The sequence below is a fragment of the Myotis myotis genome, unplaced genomic scaffold (genome assembly GCF_014108235.1).
Source record: "Myotis myotis isolate mMyoMyo1 unplaced genomic scaffold, mMyoMyo1.p scaffold_m19_p_17, whole genome shotgun sequence".
Classification (NCBI taxonomy): Eukaryota; Metazoa; Chordata; class Mammalia; order Chiroptera; family Vespertilionidae; genus Myotis; species Myotis myotis.
In genome coordinates this window covers 9,091,849-9,114,962 of record NW_023416321.1, presented here as the reverse complement: position 1 = coordinate 9,114,962, position 23,114 = coordinate 9,091,849, and the positions used below count along the sequence as shown (strand labels likewise).

The following is a 23,114-nucleotide window of genomic DNA, read 5'->3' as shown; positions in this document are numbered from 1 at the left end:
AGGTGGGGGCGGTGGCTGGGCCTCCCAAGAGAAGGGAGGTGATGGTGAGCAGGGATGGCTTAGGGTGAGGTCGGCCCCAAGGCCTGGGGGACAAAATTTAAGGAGCCACTCACTCTGGGGACTGTGCTGGTGCCCCTGATACAGGGGGCAGACCAAGGCCCCGCAGCTGTCGAGAGATAGAGGCCTCTGAGCCGAAAGGGAAAGAGAGAACCCTGGAAGAGAACTTAGAGACCCAGACAGAAGCCAAGGACCCCCCCCCCCCATCTCCATACCCCACAGGACACACCGATCTCCATACCCCACAGGACACACGGATCTCCATACCCCACAGGACACACCGTGGCCAGTGGCAGAGCCTGGAACCTCGGAGATCATGAAGGATGGGGGAGGGGCAAGTGAAGGGCTTCCCCTGGACAACCTGGGAACAGGGGTTAGGGACACCCGACCTGGAGCAGCCAGGAAACCGGGGAGGGAGGGGGGAGCGGGGAGAGGGAGCTTCCTTGGACCTTCCTGGGGAGATTAGATTGAGCTTCCTTTCCCCGTGAGTGTGGGGGGAGGGGAGTCCCAGCATCTTTGGGGTCAGCCGGGGAAAAGCCAGTTGTCCAGCTCGACCCTCCCCCAGGCTGCTCCACTTCAGGGAGACCTGCGGCCCCAGCCCAGAGGGGCAGCACCCCACACCAACCCCAAACACCTTTTCTTCTTCCAAAAGTGACAGGCAAGTTTCTTCCTCTCCGAGTTCAGTCTGTAGCCGCTGAATGGATGGTGGCACCCAGAAAGGGATGTCCGTGTCCTCACTCCCTTCCCTCCCGACCTGTGTGACCTTCTTAAACAAGGGCCTCTGCGGACGGACATCATTCCATTCGGTGCCAAAATGACCTCAAGCTGGACTATCGGGAGGGGCCCTGAACCCAGTGACAAGTATCCTTGTAAGAGACAGGAGAGGGGACGGCCTGTGAGGATGGAGCCAGAGGGATGCAGCCATAACCCAAGACGCGCCTGGGCCCTCCGGGAGCTGGAAGAGGCGGGAAGGGACCCCCCTGGAGCCGTCACAGAGCCCGTGGCCCTGCCAACAGCTTCGTTTCAGACTCCCGGCCTCCAGAGCCTCCAGAACCGAGAGAGGAAACATTTCTACTGCTGGGAGGCCGCCCTAGGAAACTCATACAGCTCCCTAATCTGTAAAACGACTGGAACGTTCTCAGGGGGCTTCCAGCCCTGAGATTCTCCCAATTAAACCTTTCAGCAAGGAGGGGAGTGCCAGGTCTGGTCAAAAGGAGTGCTCACAGCCCTGCCCCCCTGCCCGCTGCCCCATTGAGATTTCATGCATTCACTTGAGGAGGAGGAAGGCCAAATTACGGGCCCACCTCCCACTCGTCCTCGCCCGAAAGACTATTTCATGACCCACCACCCCTTCCTCCTTCGCCCAGAGCTCAGGCCATCCTCCCAGGCTGCTCAAAGGGCCCAAGCTGACCCGGCCCACACAACTGAAAGCAAGCAGCTTTTTCAAAACAGGACCCGGCCTTTCTGGATTTGTCCTTGCAAACATCACCCCTTCTTCACAGCGACTCTCTCCCCCTACCCCTCACGTCTGCCTTCTGCCTCCGCCTCCCTTAGTCTTGGGGAACAAGATAAGAGGGATACCCCCGAAGCGCAAGGGAATGGAAGGCACTCCCCGGCCCTCCTCCCTCTTCCCACGACACAGCTGGAGGGGGAGGGGAGGTCAGCAGGGTTCATAAAGGCCAGATGTTGAGGAGAAAGAGAGCAGGGCCCACCCCACGCCCACCACCCCACCCCCACCCTCACCCCCAGCAAAAAATAACCGAAAGACACGGTTTGAATAACGAACAGAAGTTTTGTGGTCCAACACAGTATTTACCGAGGATCTGCTCTATGCAAACAATAACTTTTTACAAAGCATTTTCACAGAAAAGGAGACAAGTCCTTCCCCAGGATCATATGTGGGAACTGTTCCTCCCTCACCCTGTTTTGCGGGAATGGGGGGCATCACTCGCTGGTGCGGAAAGGTCACTGGGTCCCCATGGGGTTGGGCAGATCCTCAACCCCCAGCTTCCCCTCACACCCACGCTTGGAACTTCCCTGAGCTGACCTCCCCTGACCTCACCTGGGTGGGGAAAGCCGCTCCATCCCTCCCGGCTCTAAGGGATCCTCCGGGCCTGAGGGCGTGGTCCAGGCCTAGCTCTCCCCTCCCCCCCAGAAAACAGAACCTCTGACCTCAAAGCTAATCCCCTGGCCCTGCCCCCTTCGGATCCATCAGGTCCCTGACAACTCCCAAAATGCCAGAAGGAAAGGGGCGAGCTGAAGGCACCGCCGCCCAGCTCCCATCCAAACCCAAGCTTTGCCCCTTCAAACCCCACTGACCCTCGTGTCCAGGCCCAGAGCCCCTCCATTTACCCCTCCGCCAAAGCCGCGGTCTGTGTCTCTCTCTCAGGGGGGCTGAGTTTCGTGTCCAAAGCAGGACCCAGGCCTCCCCTCTACCTCCACCCCCTCCCATCCATAAATCGGTGGAGAGGACCTCAAAAGGCAACTTGTTTGGTCTGACTTTATTGATTTCTTCCACCTTCCATTACTTTCCCTGGGAAAACCTCTGGCCCCTTCCCCGGGCGGGCGCAGGCTGCACTTTGGAGGGGAGGAGGTCCCTGGCCCTGCCCCTCCGAAGATCTCATCTGAGGAGTGAACTGGGGGAGGGGTTTGGTTGACCAAGGGGCATCCTTTTACCCATCAGACCCCTAAACTGCAAGCAAACGGGAAAACCGAAGAAGGAAATGCCAAAACTGAACAAAAGGGGAAAGTTGGTGGCTGAGACTGAGGACCCCCCAACAATCCGGGGTCTCCTGACTTGGGGGCTCCTAGGAAAGGGGGTGATAGTCCCCTTGCTCAAGCTGCCCCTTCCCCCAAGAAGGCTTCGTGGTGCTCTGAGCGCTGGGGAAGGCCTGAGGGGAGTGAAGGGTTAAAGGCCTGGATGGCGGGGGTGGGGGATGCCCCCAGGGAGCTGCCAATCACCTCCCCACCCCCATCGCAGCCCCCTCATCCCTGAGCTCGCCCACAACAACCGGTGTGTCCATCACCAAGGTCTCTCCATCCTTTTTCTGCCTGGTCTCCGAGGAGCAGCCTCCTTGGCTGCCTCTGGGGTGAAGGCACTGCCCCCAGAGATCCGAGATGGAAGAGCGGGGGGGACTGGCATCCAGGTCATCCAGCCTCCCTTGCAGCCTGAGATCACCTCGGATGGAGGAGGGGGTGGGGGTGTCGCCCCACCAGTGAGGCGCTTGAAGATCATTGTCACTTGAGGTCCCTCTGACCACAGCCCATAAAACATCAAGGGGTGAGGAAGTGTGAGATGCCAGCCAGCAGCTCGGCTGTGGCCCCAACTTCTCCCCTCTTGGCAGCAGAGGTCTCACGTTCAGAGGTCCTCCAGGTTGATCCCCCAGAATTTGACGCCGGGGGGCTCCGGGACAGCGGGGCCCCCCACCTGCCACCTCCACAGCGGGTGGGCAGGCGGCGGCTTGGAGTCCCCCTGCAGGCGGAGCGAGGACGCCGGCCCCAAGTCCCCGTCCTCGCCCACGACCAGGGCCGGGGGGCAGGGGAAGCAGTCGAGGAGGCTGAAGGTGCTGCCGGTGGGGAGCGTCGGTGCCGGGCGGCGGGGCTGCGCGGGGCGCTGGGGGGGCGCGGGCCGGCGGCGCTTCTTGGCGGCTCCCCGGGCGGGCCCCTTGGCGGGAGGCCGGTCGGGGCCGCGGCGCAAGCTCGGCGTGTCGAGGGCGAAGCCCTTCGCGTAGCACCAGAGTTTCGACCGGCGGATCAGGCGATCGAAGTGCTCCTGGCGCAGGTTGCCGGGCGCGGCCGCAGCTCCGCGGGCCGTCGAGGGGCTGGCGGCGGGCGCCTCGGGGGCGGCCGGCGGCGGGGCTCCGTGGACGGCGGCCGCTGGGGCGGACCGGGGCGGCTCCGGCGCGGCTCCCGGCGCCGCGGGCTCGAGGGACAGGCCCGCAGGTGGCGGCGGCGGCGAAGGCGGGGAGCCGGGCTCCGGGTGCGGGCTGGCGGCGGCGGGGCCGGGCGGAGGGTCCAGACCCGGGGCCGGCCGAGGCGGGGCCGAGGCGGGGCTGGTCGCCGAGTCCCGCGGGCTCCGGGGCGCCGGGCAGCGGCCCGCAGGGAGGCCGGAACGAGCGCCCGAGTGCGGGAAGCTGCCTCCGCCCTCTTCCTCCTCGCGGCGGGCCCGGCTCGCGGCGGCGGCGGCGGCATCCTGGCCGGCAGGGGGGCTCGGGGCGCCGCACCGCCCGGCCGGTCCCGCCAGGGGTCTCAGGCCCTCCGGGGCCCGGCTGCCGGGGTGCGGGGGGGCGCGCGGGCCCAGCAGCAACGGAGCCCGCGGCGCCGGCTCCCCAGGCCCGAGGCCCAGCGGGGACGCCCGGGGCTTGGCGAGGGCGCAGAAGGCGAGGGCGCGCAGGCAGAGCGGGGAGAACTCCCGGGTCCCCCGGCGCGGCTTCCTGGGTGTCGGGGAGCAGGGCGACCCTCGCGGGGCCGCCGGCACTGCCAGGCGGGGCGGGGGGCACAGAGTCTCCATGGGGCCGCCCGGGGGGGTGCCCGCGGCGGGGGCCCGGGTCCTAGCGGCGGGATGCCCCGGCTGCCCGAAGAGCCCACGGGCGAGGGGAACATCGCCCCCCCTCGACGGGGAGGTCTCTGCTCACGGCCGCCCCCGGCCCGCACCCCTGGGCCGCCGAGCTCAGCTCCCTCCTGGATCTCTCACGCGGGCCTCCCGGCGGCCGGACTCCTGGGTCCCCGCGAGTCCCCGCGCGGTCGGCCGCCCTTCCTGCCGCCGCGATCCCCGCGCAGCCCCCGCGGGAGCCCCTCTCGAGGAGCCCGGAGCGCAGAGGCGGGGGAAACAAAGCGACCGGCGGCCGCAGGCGGCGGGAAGGACCCCGGGCCCGGCACCCGGTGCCCGGGCCCAGGCGGCGGAGAGGGCGCCTTCCGCCCGCTCGGCTCCTTTCTTCCCCGCTGGCTCCCGGAGACCGCGTTCTCGAGAACTGCCCCCTCGCTGCCCCAATACCAGCGCCGGGGCCGCGAGGCCGCCGCTGATTGGGCCGCAGCGCCCGTGACGTCGCCCGGACCCCACCCCTCCGGCGGCACCGCCCCCGTCCCCATTCCGCACACAGACACACACACGTGGACCCGGCGAGGCCGGGACGGGGAGGGAGCGTGCGCGGGTGGGTGTCGGCGGCCGCGAAATGCCTCGCCGCACGTGGCCGGGTGCCGGCCCGGCCTGGAGTCGTCGCAGTGCAACTCATCCTGTCCCTTGGCCGCCGCGGTGTTCGCGTCCGTAGAATGGGGATGTTCCTGTCGGCCCGCGGGGGCTACTGGAACGAAAATAGAGGAATCGCAAGAACAATGTTGAAGGGAAAGACGGGATGAGGCGAGGGTGGCTTACAAGCTTTAGAGAATGTTCCCTACTCTCTGTTCCGCTCCCCTAGAACAGCACCTGGTACACAGCGGGTTCGAAAATGTTGAAGTTAAGTTAGGAATTGAGTGTGCCAGGTGAACACAGGAAAACATAAATTCGGAGGGGGGGGGGTATTATTACATCACGGAAGGCTTTCTGTACCCGGTTCCATTTGTCTAATGCGGTTTCTAAACGGCCTCTCGACCAAATTCCGAGGGGCTATCTCTGCAGTCCCCCTCAGATCCCAAGACTCTGCCCTCTGAGTCTTGAATTTCAAAAATTGGTGGAGGAGGCTAGAGGAGGGGATGCACAGACCCCCAAAACAGTAAAGCAAAGAAAAAGTGAATCCCCAATAAAAATCCCCATAACGGAGGACCACCTCTCCACAGCGTGGTCTATTTCTTACCCTTCTTGAGTTTCTGTATAGCCTCCTGTGAAATGAAAGTCTGGACATACTTATTCTTTATTGTCTGTCTCCCATTCGTGTGGAATTGGAGATTCGATTCGTATGAGCACTTGGTCTTAAGCACTACTGCACCCTCACTGCCTAGAGCCGTGCCCAGACGTAATAGGTGCTCAATAAATACTTGTAAGTGGATGAATGACTCCCCAGAGTATTTTTCTCTTGATAAAAATTAGGATATTGGAATATGGCTGCCTCCCATCCCCAGAAATATAAAGAGAGCTTGGAGTAAGGGTGTAGAAGGGGGTGAGGGTGCCACAAAAATACCTCATTCTGGGGCTGGGGTAAGGGTATGAGTGATGTGACTTCCATCCATCCCTCCTGGCCATGACGACAGAAGCAATGTTTTCCTACACGTCAGCAAATAACATTCATTGGATGGAACGGAATTAGGAAGGCTGGCCTCCCCACTGCCCTTTGCAGAGGCCAGAGGTAATGGCCCCAAGGTGGGGCTGGAGTTTAACGAATGGGGGAGGAGGCAGTTCTGTTGCTCAAAACTCTCACCCCCTAACAGGTTTCCAGTTCCCATGAGAGGAGAGCCCAGGGTCCTGCTGGTCTAGACTTCAGGTTCCTAAATGCCCCAAAGGTCCCCTGCCCCCCCCCCCCCCAGAGAAAAATTCTAGAAGGATGATGATCTTCACCGCTGCTCTTCTGGGTGGCTGTGCTGAGAGCTCTTACCCCAAGACAGCAGTGCCTGCTTTCTTCTGCTTGTGGGGCAGGAGGGGACCTGCTTCCACCCAACGCGACTCCAGCCTCTTTGCAGCTGCGATGCCTGGAGAGAAGGCTTGGGCCCCACCTGCAGGAACCTGGACAACACAGATCAATGACCTCCTCCTTCTCCCACTCCGAAAGCCACCAGTCCCCCCAATTCTGAATTTAGGGGCTTTATCAGCGCCCCTTGCTATTGAGAGTCCTTCCCCGGAGAAGGAATTCCCTCCACCCCTGCTTCCCCTCCTTTCCCTTCCTGGAGGCAGGTCCCCCGGGGATATAGCCCAGGTGGCATGGAAGCACTTTGCAAACAGCAGGAATCCGTGCACCTGCCCAGCTGAAAGGACCTAGAATAACCCCGCCTCCGTTTTCAGAGCCCTTGAACTGGGGGAGCCAGCTGTCCATCCTGGTCCGGTCACCTGGACACTTGGAGTCTCCATGTCCCTATCAGAGAAAAGGGGACAACAGTAGCTGCCTCACCTCACCGCACTGTCAGGAGGGTGGGAGGGAACATGATGGGAGAAGACTGGCCCCCCTCTTGCAATTCCCGTTACCTACAGTAGAGGTCACTCGACCCCGTCCTCAGCCAGTGGGATGAGAGGCAACAACACCCTTCTCAGAACCCCTGTTTCCCCATAGAAAAAGGGGACAAGGCTAGATGCGGGGTTCCAACCGACACCTCCGAAATAAGGCGTATTCTATGCCCCCTAAGGGACCTGGAAACCAGCCCTTCCGGGACCGTGGCCCAGAGGCCTGTGTTCAAGAATTTGGGAGGGAGGCAGCTGCCTAGGGCAGGGAACTGGCCCCAGAGATCCAGCCCAATAATAACTCCTATAGCACTCACTATATTCCGGTCTCAGGTCTAAGAATTGTATGTTACTTTATCCCCACAACAATTTTATAAGATTCTATGTATATTGTATATACATATATTTTTTGTTAATCCTCACCTGAGGACATTTTCCCATCAGGGGAGAAAGAGAGAGAGAGAGAGAGAGAAACTTTGATCGATGTGAGAGGGACACATCGATTGGTTGCCTCCCGAAGGCGCTCCAACCAGGGCCAGGGATCGAGCCTGCCACCAGGTCCCTGCCCTTGGCTGGAATCGAACCCCAACCCTTCACTCCGCAGGCAGACGCTCTATCCATTGAGCCAAGCTGGCTATGGTGATGCTATATTTTTTAAATTTTACATACCATACATAACCCAATTTCAATGCCCAATTCAATGATTTTTATTAAATTTGTAATTCTATGACAATCACCCCCATCCAATTTTAGAATATTTCCTCATTCCTTCCCTTCCCCCCCTTAAACTAACTCCTCATTCCTACCCTCAGCCCCAGTGACCAATCTACTTTCTTTCTCTCTAGAGCTACCTTTTCTGGACATGTCATAGAAGCAGAATCACACTATGTGTGGCCTTTTACATCCAACTTCTTTCACAAAAGCATAATGTGGGGTTTTTTAATCCTCACCCAAGGAGGATATGGTTTTTATTGATGAGAGAGAAAGAGAGAGACAGAGACAGAGAGAGAGAGAGAGAGACATCGATCAGTTGCCTCCCAAACAGACCCTGTCTAGGGATTGGAACTGCAGCCTAGGTATGTACGCTGACAGGGAATCAAACCCGCAACCTTTTTGGTGTGCGGGACAACACTCCAACCCACTGAGCCACCTGGCCAGGGCAAAAGCATACTGTTTTGGGGTTCATTCCTGCTGTAGTATGTATTAGAGCCCCTTTTACTGCTGAGTAGTGTCCCATGGTGTGGAGATACCAGTTTGTTTATCCATTCACATTCGGGTTGTTCCCACTTTTCAGTTACTGTAGATAATAGTTATGAACATTTGCATACAAGTCTTTGTGTGGACATAAGTGTTCATGTGAAAAGTAGAATTTCCAGGTCACATGGTAAATCCGTGTTTGACTTTTGAAGAAACAGCAGAACTGTTTTCTAAGCTGGCCATCCTGTGCCATTTTACATTTCCATTAATGCCCATGTTATACATGAGGAAAGTGAGAGGCAGAGACTTTAAGTGAGATTTGCCCAAGGTCACATTGCTAGCAAGTGTCAGAGCCGGGACTCAACCCAGGTCCCAAGTCCATGCTCATAACCAAGAGTCTGTCTACCCCATGACAATGAATCCTAGAGGGAAGCCATTTCTTGCCCTGCCACACCGTACCCACCACCATTTTGCCTATCTTGCTTCTAGAACAGGGGTGGGCAAACTTTTTGACTCAAGGGCCATAATGGGTTCTTAAACTGGACCGGAGGGCCGGAACAAAAGCATGGATGGAGTGTTTGTGTGAACTAATATAAATTCAAAGTAAACATCATTACATAAAAGGGTACGGTCTTTTTTTTTTTTTTTTAGTTTTATTCATTTCAAAGGGGCCGGATCCGGCCCGCGGGCCGTAGTTTGCCCACGGCTGGTCTAGAATCTCCTAAGGCAGGATCTGGGTTCCAAACCAGCAGGGATGCATCGCCCCTTACCCATGCCCACACTGTGCTCTACTCCCAGAAATGTGCACCTGGAGTTAATAGCTGAAGGTCTGGACTCAGGTGGGTCTATGCATATGCCAGCCTCATCATTTTACCAGCTGTGTGATTTGGGGGCCAGTTACCTAACCTCTGCTTTCGTTTCTTCATCTGTAAAACAGAAATAGCATCTTCCTTCATACAATTAAAAATGTTTGGCCGAAACCGGTTTGGCTCAGTGGATAGAGCGTCGGCCTGCGGACTGAGGGGTCCCGGGTTCGGTTCCGGTCAGGGGCATGTGCCTGGGTTGCGGGCACATCCCCAGTGGGGGATGTGCTGGAGGCAGCTGATCGGTGTTTCTCTCTCGTCGATGTTTCTAACTCTCTATCCCTCTACCTTCCTCTCTGTAAAAAATCAATAAAATATATTTTTAAAAAAATGTTTGATTATGTAGAGTCAATAATATTGCAATAGCTACTCATGGTGCCAGGTGGCTACTGGAAATATCAGGGGAAACACTATGTGGTTTTGTTTTGTTGGGTTTTTTTACATATAGTTTTAGTGATTTCAGAGAGGAAGGAAGAGAAAGAAACATCAATGATGAGAGAGAATCATCAATCGGCTGCCTCCTGTACCCCCCCACTGGGGACAAACTGGGATCCAGCCCAAAACCTGGGCATGTGCCCTGACCAGGAATCCAATGGTGACCCCTTGGTACATGGAAGGACGCTCAACCAACTGAGCTGCACCGGCGGGCTTAACTCCCTTTGATGTGTACATTCCTCCTTTATCTCTTCTTGTTTTCTCCTCGCAACCTATTCGCTGAAGATACCAGACCAGCCGGTAAAACTAAAAAAAAAAAAGACCGTACCCTTTTATGTAATGATGTTTACTTTGAATTTATATTAGTTCACACAAACACTCCACCCATGCTTTTGTTCCGGCCCTCCGGTCCAGTTTAAGAACCCATTGTGGCCCTCGAGTCAAAAAGTTTGCCCACCCCTGTACCAGACTATCATCTAGGTTTCCCACAGTCTGGAATTGACTGATCGTATCCCCCGGGTGTCCTGTAATTAAGTAATGTTTATTCAATAACATTTATTAAACATCTACTATGCACGGGATTGCCAAATTTAGCACAAGAAATACAGAACATATTTATGCTAAAAAGTATTTATTGTTTCTCTGTAATTCAAATTTAACTGGGCATCCTGCATTTCACCTGGCAGCCCTATATATCTACGTGCCTAGCTAGTGTTGGAGGCACAGTGGTGAGCAAGACAAACAAATCCCACCCACCCAGAAGCTTACATTCTAGTAAACTAGGGGGAGCCAGGTTATATTCAAGCAGTCAGTGTTCCTCCCGGGGATACAGTGAGGAGTAAATGAGAACCCCGTGTTTACCTCCTGGTCCATGACGCCCTTGATAAATGCAAGTGCTCTTGGGAGAGGCTTAACCTTTTCCCGTTCTCCTGTTTCTTCCCTTTGCCCATCCCTACTCCACATCCCCAGCAATTGCTCCAGGCTTGCCCTCCTGCTGTACCTTCTTCACATGCTTAGAATGAGCCCATTCATCTATGTATCCACAATCACTGAGCATCCACCTTGTAGCCAGGCCCTGGAGACTCGGAAATGACGGAGACACAGTCTGGTGGGAGAGATGGGTGTTCCGGCTCATTTGAAAAATAGCAACAGAGGAATGACCGTCGTCCAGACAGGGTGGCCTTGAGGAGGGAAGTCTTCTCAGAGAAGATAACCTTCCACGTAGGTTCTAAAGATCAGCAGGGCCACAGAAAGGAGGCATGGGAGACGAGTTCCAGAGCCAAGCAGCGCCTGTCCTGTTGCTGCCACCTGCAGCCATCAGCAGCCACCTACTCCTGTTAAGTGGAGAGGATGCCCTGGCAGCGGTCCTGTCCCTCTGCCCTCTCAGAGTCATCCTGTATCTCTCTTGTATGTCTCTCCCCTTAAAAAGCCAAATCTTCCCTGGACCCTGCAGGCTCTAGCCCCCATCTCTCCTCCCCTTCATAGCCACACTTCCCACAACAGCTGTCTAGACACTGTCTTCCTTTTCTCACTTCCCACTAACTCCTCAACCCACTTCCATCTGCTTCTACCTCCACTGCCACCGAAATAGCTCTTGCTGAGGCCCCAGTGGCCTCCATCTCTTTAAAACTGGCCGGCTCTTGTCAGCCCTTCGGTCCTGACCTCTCAACAGGGTCCCACGTGATTGGCCACTTCCTCCTTCCAGGAACTTTCTAGTCCCCTGCCTTCCAGGCACCTGGCTCTCCTGGTGTCTCCCTGCCTCGCTCTGCTTCCCCTGGGTCTTCAGCACAGGCTCATTCTCCCTCCCTCAGCCCGAAGGTTCAGTGCAGAACTTCTCCCTTCTCTCTCTGGACAGTCTCCCGTGCCCACTCCGCAATTACCATCCAGCCACCGGGGAGCTCGGCCCTCGCCGCTCCTCTCAGCTCCGACCATGACACCTGGCTGCCCACTCGGCTCCTATCTCGGGCATCTCAAAAGCCCAGCAAGCCATTAGGGACCCTCTCCCCTGCCACACTGTCCATTTCCAAGGAAAACCTTCCCAGTGTCTGGCTCCTGCATCGACCCACTTCCACAGCCAGGGGTCATCCTGGCACCTCCCAGACAACGCCTCGGCCAGTCCTGTGCTCATGACACCCCACGTCTGTCTCCCCAGCTCCATTCCAGCCCACTCCAGCAGCCCCCCCACATCCTGCCATGCCCTCTGCATAGCCACCTGTTATCTTTCTAAGCCACGAATTGGGATGTGTTACACCCCCACCCACCCACCCACCCACTCCCATTTAAACCCGTTTCATGTCTTCCCCTTGCTTCAGAATGAAGAGTGCAATCACTCGCTTGACTCACAGGTGAATCTGGGAACGGGTCCCCTCCCCTCCACCTCCTCTCTCCCTTCAGCTGCCCAGACCACCTTGAGTGCCTAAAGCAACAAGATCCCTCCTCGCCTACCTTAGCACATACTGTTCCTTCTGACTGTGCACTTCGCCCACTGCCCTTCTCCTGTGCCTGGCCCACACCTGCTCCTATTCTGAGCTCCCCTGAATCATTCCTGCCTCAGAGAAAACCTCTCCCCCCGCTGTGGGCTGTGACCAGGTCAGCTTCCACCATTATCCCCCCTGGAGATCTGTGTTCCTTCCTTCATGCGTGTTCATTCACTTGTCACTGTTCATAGATCATTGTGATGAATTGATTACTCACCTCACCCCTGACACACTCCATGTTTCAGGGAGATAAGGACCACATTAGATTTTTGCCTTAGCTCAGTCATGAGTACATAGTTGACACTCAAATCCATATTTTAAACTTTTTCATTATACACACTTCAAACTGAAGGGGGAAAAAAGTAGAGAATCGTGAAATGAACTCCATATGCCCATTACCTAAATAGGTAGTCATGGTAATCGTTATTAACATTTTAGCATATTTATCATTTTTACTGTAATCTTTTCAAGTTATTTAGAGTTTTCACGACTGTTCGCTCTTAAATACTTCAGGAAGTTTTCTTACTACAATATTATAACCACACCTTACAAAATTAACAAGAACCCCTTAAAATCATCTAAGAACCAGCCCATATTCAAATTCCCCTAATGGTGCCCCCCAAAATGCTTCTTTCACACTTGGTTTGTTTCCACCAGGATCTAGATAAGATCTGCGTGTTGCATGTGGTTATATCTCTTAAGCCTCATTTAAATCTAGAGTAGCGCTTCTCCCCTATGCACTGAGTTGTTGAATTGCTAAATAAAGTATTTTAAGTAAATTACACACGCCATGTCCCACCTTCTAGATTTGTCTGGTTGCTTTCTGGTTGTGTTGTGTACCCTCTGCTTCCTGTCAACTGGGAATTAGATCTCCAGGCTTGATTACATTCAGGCTTCCTCCCGCGCCTGAGCCCACTGCCAGCTCCACTCGGATGCTGATGGGCTGATTGGCGGGCTCCGCTGATGACCGCTGATTCCTTGGCTGAGAAGTTTCTTCTTTAGGACCAGCACGTAATCTGTGAGACAATACTTTGAAATGACTATGTTTTTATTTGTTTTTACTGTTTTGTTAAAGAGTGTTTTGTTGATATGTAGAGAGGATGGGAGAGTAAGAGAGAGAAACATCAATCCGCTGTTCCCCCCACCGCCCCCACTGGGGGCTCAGGCCTGCAACCCTGGCATGCGCCCCAACCTGAATCTAACCAGCAACCCTTCCGTGCACAGGACGACGCACACCTGCCAGGGCAAACTATGCTTTTAGTCGATGAATGGAGGAGGTCAGTGTGGCTGAGCAGTGATGAGGGCAGTGGGTGAGCGAAAGGGTCATAGGCCTTGGTAAGAAATTTGGACTTTATCCGGTAGGACGGGCAATTAATTACAAACCACTCTTAAGCAAAGGAAGTCATGTGATCACACTTGGCCAGGGGAAAGGGTGAGGAAGCATGAAGCGAACAAGGAAGCAGCATTTCCTGAACGCTCAGCCCGAGCCCAGCTCTCTGCGAGGTGTTTGGCACACTTGGTCTCAGTGAAATGTTCACTGTGTTTAAAAGAAAAACCCTACTCTACCGATGAGGAAACTGGAGGCTTAGACTCAGCCACTCACCCAGTGTCGCCGCAAAGGATGGTGACGACCTCAGGAAAGCAGTGACCACAAGTGTGGACAGGTATTCGAGGCGGAATCAGCAGCATTTGTAGGCAACTGGCCACAGGGAGGCGGGGAACGGAGGCCCGGCTGATGCTGACTCGCGGGTGGGATGCAGGAAGAGACAAGCAGGTTGGAGGGGAAGATAATGAGCTCAGGCTCCCAGCTGCCCAGATGCCTCCAAGCCGCTCTGCTAAGAAATGATGTTTGTAACATGACAATGTCTATAAATTGGCTTCCGGCATGACTCAATAATTAGCTTAAGTTATCCCTCATTGGCATTTCCTTCAAAGCAAGGACACTCTTCCATTCATCCTGATGAGGCCTGTTTTCTGTGTTTCAGGGTGAGTGTGAACCTGGAGCTGTGTGATCTGTCACTTGGCTCGAGGGGGCCAGAGACTGAAGCCATAGGGTGGGTGGGCTGTCTGTTCTCTCAGCTTAGAGTCTGTCTGTCTCTGGGGTGTGGGCTCCCCTTCAGATAGAGAGCTGCCTGAGGGTGGATCCTGGAACCCGCCCAGTCAATGCCCAGGACACAGAGTGTGGTCCAGAGATTGGTTCAGGAGCCACACGGAGGATAGAGTGACAAGGAAGATGGTCAGTTGGGTGGCAGCTGTCAGGGTCAGCTGCAAGGATGCTTAGGGCTGAAAGGACTGTGTTTAGAGAAATTAGAGAAACTTAAGAATGTTGATGTGGTAGGTTTTTTTTTTAAAAAAATATATATGTTTTTATTGATTTCAGAGAGGAAGGGAAAGGGAGAGAGGAAAAAAAACCATCAACGATGAGAGAATCATTGATCAGCCACCTCCTGCATGCCTCCTACTGGGGATCGAGCCCACAACCTGGGCATGCGCCCTGACCTGGAATCAAACCATGACCTCCTGGTTCATAGTTTAACGCTCAACCCCTGAGCCACACCTGCCAGGCGACAGGTAGATTTTAGAAAACTTGGCAGCTGATCCAGAGGAATGAGGAGATAAAGAGCTGAGAAGGACCCTTAAGTTTGATCTCAGAAGAGAGTGAAGTGAGATGGGACCTACAAGAGGAAGGTGGGTCCAGGGACAGGGAGATGCTGAGTACAGTGTGGGTCTCCATGACCAAATCTAAGTAGGCGTGGTCTGAGAAGACCTGGGAAAGGAGGTCTAGGACTAGAGAGCAGTCAGGACTAAGTCATGGGCACACAAGTCAAGGTAGAAACTGCAGGTGCGCATAAGCTTTTCCTGGGAAAGTCATGTGGGTCCAGGTGGGATGGGCAGGGGAACAGGACCCCAGGAAAGGCGGCTGAGGAATGTGAGGTGAGATGTGCAGGCAGGTCATGGGGATCAAATGCCATGGAGAGATTAAGTAGGACAATGACCAAAAAGCTACTGGCCTTAGTGATTCTGAATGAACCAGTCAGGGGCCTAGGAAACGGGCTCTGACCTATTAGCAAAAAAAAAAGAAAAGTAATGGGGGGTGGGGACCACATGGAGGTGGAGCCAAGAAGCAAAAAGCAGGGCTGTCTCTCAGCAGGGCCTGGCACAGGGCACCACACCACTGGCATGACTAACAAAGCCAGAGGGATCCCACCTGCCTCTGCTCTGGTTACTTGCCCCGCAGAGCAGAGCATGAAGGCATCAGATTGGCAGGGCTGAGGTCACATGCCCACATCTCCGAGGCTCAGAATTCCTTCTTTCAGTAAATATTGATTGAGCACCTCCTCTGTACCAGGCACAGTCTAGGCCCTTGAAAACAGCAACAAAACCCACAAAGATCCTTGTCTTTGTGGCCCTGACATTAGAGGGGAGAGACTGACAAACAACAGACATAAACCGGTGAGTGCTGTCGAAGGCTAAGAACAAAGAGAAAGCATAAAGAAGGTTGGAAAAGTGCAGGTAAGGAGTGAGCAGGAAGGGCACAGGGTGCAGTGCTACGTGGCGTGGTCCAGGAGAGCCTGATGGAGCAGGCAGGAGTGTGCCCGGGTGCCCAGGAAACAGCACGGGGGCGAGGGGGAGAGCTAAGGCAGCGGACTGGATTGGACCTCGTAGGCCCCTGTAAGGACTTGGGCTTCCCACTGAGGACAGTGGGAACTCCAGGAGGACCTGGACGCCAGACCTGACCGTCCTACAGTTTAATAGGACCCCATGCACACAGAGGTCACTGGTTTGATCCCCTGACTCCATGCCCGGGTTGTGGGCTCCATCCCCAGCAGGGGGCAGCCGATGGATGATTCTCTCTCATCACTGATGTTTCTAGCTCTCTCTCCCTTCCTCTTTGAAATCAATACTTTTTTATTTTAAATAAATAATACATGCTATCAAGTAGAGAACATCTTACACACACATTCATCCGTCCCCAACGTTCCCTTCTTCCCTTCTCTCTGGGGGAAGCAAAACGGCCCCCGCTGGTCCACCCAAGCCCTTGTGCTGGAGACTGTCCCAAAGAACCGGGGCCAGGCCTCACGGACTCCGTATCCTCCACTGCCGTCCCGTCTCCCTCTAGCTTACAACCCAGCCCCGAGGAAGGTTGTCAAAACCCACATCGTCTTCCTCTCCTCCACATCACCTCCCTCCACCATGCAGGACCAGTCACCCCTCTCTGAGACACCTGCCCTGTGGCTGCCTCCTCCCTCCTTCCTCTCTCCTCCCTGGTTTCCACGGCACCACTTTTTCTGGGGTTCCATCTCTGGACACTCCTTCTCATGCCCCTTCCTGGCTTCCCTCCCCTGCCCCCTCATAAATGCAGGTGTTGCCTGGGCCTTGGCCTTCTGCTCTGCGCACCTGCAAGCCGCTCAGCGTGACCTCACTCGTGCCAGGGCTTCGGTTACCACCTATTGCTGACCGTGCTCAAAGATATTTGTCCAGCGCATCAAGAATATGACAGAAGAGGCAGACAGAATATTACACGTGCTTCGAAAGCATTATCCAACCCTCATCTGGGACAGTCCACTGAACCTCAAAGTCAGCAAGCCCTGACCCATCAACTCTCTCCTCCTCCTGCTCCTCCTCCCTTCTCCGGGAGTCAGAAACCTGGGAGTCACCCTCCCACCCCATGACACCCAACTGCCAATCGCCCCTTGTTTAGATTTCAGCCCCTGCACCGCCCCTCTCTCCACCCCCATTGATACTCCAGTCTAGGTCCCCTACCTCACGCCCAGAGACACTCAAACATTCACCCACTCACTTGTTCATTCGTTCACTGAGTATTAACTGAGCATCTACTATGTGCCAGAAGCTGGTGTGAATGCTTGAGATACACCAGTGAACACAACGCATAGAAAGCCCTGCCCTGTGAAACTTACATTCTGGCACTTGCCATCATTTCAGAAGTTGTTCCGTATTCCATCTTAACCCCTCTGACTGCCAACTCTACCCCCGCCACAGGGAACTTTGCAACATGTGTATCTACTCAGCATCTTCCACAGGAGCTCCCGATCCTGGGGTCAGGTCTGGGCCACATGAGAGGTGCCCTGATCCCTTTCCTTCTGTCTGCTCTCATCTTCTCCAGGGCTCCCTCTGTATGTGGTCCATCCTCCATCATAACACATATCACACTAGATGGTGCAGTTTGCCTGCCCACCAGCCAGCCTTTCCTCTCCACCCCGAGTGCCTGCAGGGCTGTAGCCGCTTTGATCCATTCTGCATCACCAGTGTCTGGCCCATTATCTGGCACACAGTAGAGGTCAACAAATAGTGGTGGCCTAAATAAGTGACAGTGGATTTGCAGTACTGTCACACAGGGAGAGGACTGGGGAGAAGGAGAGAGTGAGTTCTGAAGTAGCCTCAGACCAGCCCCCTTCATTCAGACTGACCCTGTGGTTAAAGTCAAGGTTTAGATCCCGCTTCTGCACCTACTGGCTGTGTTCTCTGAGCTTGTTTTCTTTCCTGTATAAATGGGAACAAGCCCTCACTGGTTTGGCTCAGTGGATAGAGTGTTGGCCTGTGGACTGAAGGGTCCCAGGTTCAATTCTGGTCAAGGGCACATGCCCGGGTTGTGAGCTGGATCCCCAGTAGAGGGTGGGCAGGAGGCAGCCAATCCATGATTCTCTCTCATCATTGATGTTTCTATCTCTCTCTCTCCCTCTCCCTTCCTCTCTATTAAGAATATATATAATGGGAACAAGAACAGAACCCATCTCAGTGTGGCAAGGAGCATGCTCGGTGCGTAGCACAGTGCCTGGCATATTGGTTCTCCTAAAAAGCGAGCTGTTGTCATCCCTATTGTCATCATCATCATCATCCCCAACACTGGTGGCCGTCCTTGCCTGCTGACCCTCCCACTTCCCTAGCACTGTGCTCTACTGTTTCCCCCCTTCTCGTCGCCTTGTCCCAGTGCGGCCCCCGCCACCCCCACCAGTGCCTGGAACTTTCCAGCTGAGGTCACCAGGGACCTCCTCCTTGCAGAACCTTTCCTCCCTCGACCTCTCAATAGCATGTGACTCTGGCATTGCTTCCTCCTCTTTAAAAAGATATGTTTTTATTGACTTCCGAGAGAGGAAGGGGGTGGGAGATGGACACAAACTCCTTGGCAAAATAGCCAAGTTCCCCTTAATCTGGCTCTTGCCTCACAGTCATCCTCTAGCCACCCTCCTCCTGCTCTCCTACTACACATACTTCACAGACCTCTCTGAAGGCTGCTTCTGGTCTCGTTTCCCTTCATCACAGATACAGGTGAAAGGCGCCACAATGTTACAGCAGTAAAAGTCGTAGTGTCCCTGCCGCCGGGTGTAACGAGTTTGACCACATGGCTCACCTATGCACTCATGAAGTGAAGCTTAGGATATGCCTTTGTTCTTATTTAACTTCAATGCACACTTTGCTGTTTCCTACCTCTGTGCCTATTTTTTAATTGATTGATTTGAGAGGGAAGGAGGGAGAGAAACATCCATTTGTTGTCCCACTCGTTTTTGCATTTATTGGTTGACTCTTGTATGTGCCCTGACTGGGGATCGAACTCGCAACCTTGGCATCCCGGGATGATGCTCTAACCAACTGAGCTACCTGGCCAGAGCCCTACCTCTGTACCTTTGAGCATGCTGTCTCCTCACCCCCACCCCTCAAGAATGCTCTCCTGCTCCTTATCTGCCTGCAGACCCTCCTGCACCTACTTGGTCCCAGCTCAGGCCTTCCCTGAATCCATAAACAGTTACTTCCTTCTTGCCCGTGTCAGCATCGTTCTTAGAACTATCGCCCTGAATTGAAGTTATTTCTCTATACAGTATGTCTGTCGCTCCCACCATCCCAGGTGCTTCTATGGAGCTCCTACGGCCCGTTGATGATGACTCAATGAAGTGTTTGCTGAAAGACTAAATAAAACAACTTTTTTTAAAACAGATGTTTTTATTGATTTTAGAGAGAGGGGAAGGGAGAGGAAGAGAGATAGAAACATCAATGATGACAGAGAATCATTGATCGGCTGCCTCCTGCACGCCCCCTCTTGGGAATTGAGCCTGCAACCCAAGCATGTGCCCTAACCAGGAATTGAATCAGTGACCTCTTGGTTCATGGGTCAACATTCAACCACGGAGCCACACCGGCCAGGCAAATAATACAACTTTTTCCATTTAAAAGATTAGACTTCAAGAGGAACTGGTGGGAAAGAGGAACGCAGCAGGCAAATTTGCTGTTCTTCTGTCATCCACCAGCTGGGAAACTTCCCCACCAGCAGAGTCATCCACCACAGAATGTGAGCCCCAAGGGAATTTCACGATCCAGTCCCCTGGCCAAATGCCAGAGAGGGCAACTGCTTTGCCTAAGGTCACACGGCTGGCTGGGTGCAGGGCTAGAATCAGATTCCAGATAACTGTGGGAAAAGTTTGGGTAGATGGCTACCTCACACCAGGAACCTCTTCCCTTTCTATCCATCTTAACTCCCTACAGGGCTGACTCACAACTCTTAAAGCACTTGCGGGGACCTTGGCTGGCTAGAGCTGCCAAAGCCCCGTAGATTGGAGGATGGGATCCAGTTATCCCCATTTTACGGATTGACAAACCAAGGCAGCAAAGACTGTGTGTCACACGGCTAGCTAACGGCAGAGGCATTGTACTCTTCTTTTTTAAAAAATGTATTTTATTGATTTTTTACAGAGAGGAAGGGAGAGGGATAGAGAGCTAGAAACATAGATGAAAGAGAAACACTGATCAGCTGCCTCCTGCACACCCCCCACGGGGGATGTGCCTGCAACCAAGGTACATGCCCTTGACTGGAATCGAGCCTAGGACTCCTCAGTCCACAGGCCGACGCTCTATCCACTGAGCCAAACCAGTCAGGGCACTGTGCTCTTCTTGAGAAAAACACACACACACACAAAAAAACCCACCCCTGCAGAGTCACTATTTACAATAATCTTGAGGACTGGCCCCCTGATGCCTGGGGAATCCCCTCACTCCCACCAGTTCCTCTTTGAGTATCCATCCCGCTCGCACAGGAAAGAACCAGTACACCCACCCTCACACCCAACTAGGCCTAGGAGAGACCTCCTCGGAGTCATAACCTTTGACGGGGAAAGCACCCTCACCCTCACCCTGCCCGGCACTTAACAGTGTCATTGCTCACTTGCTATCACCTTCCGCATTCTGAGATGGGGAAACCGAGGGTCAGAGATGAGACATCAGTGCTCTAGCCCGTTTGGCTCAGTGGATAGAGCGTCTGCCTGTGGACTGAAGGGCACAAGCCCGGGTTGCAGGCTCGATCCCCAGTAGAGGGTGGGCAGGAGGCAGCCAATCAATGATTCTCTCTCATCATTGATGTTTCTCTTTCTCTCCCCCTTCCTTTCTGAAATCAATAAAAAAATATTTTTAAAAAGAAGACATGAGTAACCCATGGTCAAAGGCAGTAAGTATCGAGGATGGGTCTCGAACCCAGGTCTCTCTGGCTCTAGCGCCACCTCTTTCTTTCTATTAGACCACGCCAGGCTCTCCTGCACGGCCAGGTAAACCACCTGGAGCCTCTTCCTGGCTGGGCTACTTCGGGAAAGTAGCTTCACCTCTCTGGACACCCCCAAGGTCAGAAGCTGTGCTTTCGGGGAAGAAATCGGTATGCAAAAGAGACGCAAACGAAACGCCAGTCCGCGGGCGCCAGCGCAGTCCTTCCCGGAGCTCGGGGCTTTCTAAGGAGAGGGTGTGTCGCCGGCCGCCGGGACCTGCGCAGCAAGCCCCCGGCCGCTAGCAGAAGCGAAACCTCCACACCCTCCAGCCTCCTCCGCTTGCTTCTGGGAACCGGCGGGCCAGGCTTCGTGGAAACGCGCGCCGCGGCAGCCGGCTGGAGCCCAAGGACCTCCGGGACCACAGCCCGCAGTCCCGGGCCGGGGAGCTGCGGGGGCCGGCGCGGTCGGGCCCGAGAAGCAGCGTGACGCGCGCTTCCGCCCCGCTCAGCTCCGGCGGCGGCCGCGGCGGCCCCACAATCCCCTTCTGGCTCCGGGGACGGGCGGGGCGGGGCGGGGCGGGGCGGGCCGAGCGGGCGGAAATAATTTTCTGTTTGGTCCTCTCGGCCCCAGTCCCTGGGCCGCGGGTCGGGCGGGGATGCGGGAGGCGGGAAGAGGGAGCGGGAACGCGCTGCCCTGGCAAGCTCAGAGGTGAGGACGGGGGGCGAGCAGGACTGAGCGCCTACTGTGCGCTTTAGCGCTTTACAGAAGGATTTTCGTTCAGTCTCCCCGCTGCTCTTGCCAGAAGCAGCTAACGCCCGCCTTTAAGAGGGACAAGCTGAGCCTCTGAAAAGTGAAGTCACTCACTGGCCAAAAACTGCACACCCAGGACCAGCGTGACACCTCCCATCAGCGCTCAGTTACACCACAGAGAGCACGAGGAATCTGAACCATTTGTTGGCTGTGTCCTGCTCTTCCTTCTCTAAAATTAATTAATTAGTTAATTAATTTTTAAAAATGTGGATAGGCGCATAGCAAGTGCGCAGAAAAATACTGGAAACTGAGGAATGAGTTTGACAGCTCAGCCTTGGGAGTACTCGCCGCGAATCCAGCTCAGCCCGAGGGCCCCCGGGCCCCCCGGACCTCCGAAGGGAACCTCTGCGATGGACGGGCGGACGTCCGATTTCGACACAGGCTTTCGGCGAACAAGTGGTGGCGGAGCCGCAGCCCTGGCGGAGGACGGGCTGGGTTCAAACCCCCGCACTGCCTCTTTCAGGCTGTGACTCCGGGCAGGTCATTTCATCCGCTGGGACCTGTTACTCCACCCATGAAATGGGGGTATTAATTCCCACCCACAAGGGTCGTGGGAAGGAGTAAACGAAACAATGTTCCCAATACACTTACTAAACGCGCAAGTGTCGTCGCGCGTTCATCCCACAAGTTCCCGGCGGCGCCTACGCACCGGGTGCGGACCCGAGACAAAGGCTCGTCGGTCCCCGTCTCCAGGTCGCCCACTCCTGGTCGCAGGGACCGACGGGCCTTCGAGCGACCCTCATCCCGCGAAACCCCGACGCTGCGGCCACCTCCACCGGCCGCGGTCGGTCCCGAAAGCAAATATTCAAATATTCCGAACCTGGCGAATGGCTAGGGCTGACATGTTTGCGCTTAATGTTCTCGGCGTGTTATTCTTGTCAGTAAAGGTAATTTCCTGAGACTTCCCGTCTGGGTCTGGTTGAACTTTTCGTCTGAGCGAAGTTCACAGGGCAGACCAAGATGCCCGCGCGTGGCCGTCCTCGCAGCGACCCCAAACTGCAGACCCCCCTCCCTCCCTCTCGACAGTCCCCGGGCTGGAGGCCCCCTCCCCGGGCTCGGAAGCCGCAGAGCCCGGCCTCCCCCCGCCCCGCCCGTCCAGACAACCTCTTCGTCCCGGCAGCCCTCCGGAACTCCGCGTCCCTGCAGGAGAAAGGGAAGGTGGTGGCCGCAGCCCAGAACTCGGCCTCCCCAACCTCCTCAAACTCTAGCTTTGCCGGGATTAAGGGAGTAAATCCCTGACGCCACAGACCAGGTCAAGGACAAGTTCTCCCCCGCCCTCCATCCCCCTCCAGGGCGGGGATTCACCCCCTCCCTTCCCGGATGAAAGGTACTAAATAGACGCGAAGGGCGGGGAGACGGCGGGCCCCGGCCCCTTGATGTTCCGGTTGAACAGGTGCTGGTGAAAAGGAGGCGGTCCCGGCGGAAGAGTCGGCCGGGGGGGGGGGGGGGGCCCCGCAGTGCGCGGAGGGGGGGCAGTCTCCTCCAGCCTCAATCCCCTGCGGGTCTCCCCTCCACTGCCCGGCCGCCCATCCCCCGCAGGAAGCATTCCCGGCCGAGAGGTCTTTGAAGTGTCGCTGATGCCCCCCAGAGCTGCCTCCTCTCCACCGCCACCCCACCGCCCAGAGAGGGCGTGTGACCTTTGGTCTCTGCGGGCGTCAACACCCCTTTAGGAAGTTGGGGGGGGGCGGTCAGATTTCGTCCCCTTTGCCCA

The 23,114-nt window shown here is 55.5% G+C and overlaps 1 protein-coding gene and 1 long non-coding RNA gene across 4 annotated transcripts; both read right to left on the bottom strand.

Moving 5' to 3' along the window:
- Positions 1-1,844: 1,844 nt before the first annotated feature.
- On the bottom strand, positions 1,845-5,029 carry LOC118672259 (elongin BC and polycomb repressive complex 2 associated protein). Its single transcript, XM_036341832.1, has one exon. It carries the CDS (start codon positions 4,565-4,567, stop codon positions 3,416-3,418), a length of 1,152 nt encoding a protein of 383 aa, XP_036197725.1. The 5' UTR covers positions 4,568-5,029; the 3' UTR covers positions 1,845-3,415.
- A 6,994-nt stretch (positions 5,030-12,023) lies between these two features.
- LOC118672262 lies at positions 12,024-22,838 on the bottom strand. Of its 3 annotated transcripts, XR_004973024.1 has the most exons (4): positions 22,224-22,838; positions 13,714-13,942; positions 12,910-13,126; positions 12,024-12,456 (listed from the first exon to the last, which is right to left on the bottom strand). It is a non-coding gene; the product is annotated as an uncharacterized LOC118672262 (long non-coding RNA). The 3 variants fall into 3 exon arrangements; XR_004973023.1 differs by having other exon boundaries at positions 12,024-13,126; positions 13,714-13,945; XR_004973022.1 differs by having other exon boundaries at positions 12,024-13,126.
- Positions 22,839-23,114: the final 276 nt, after the last annotated feature.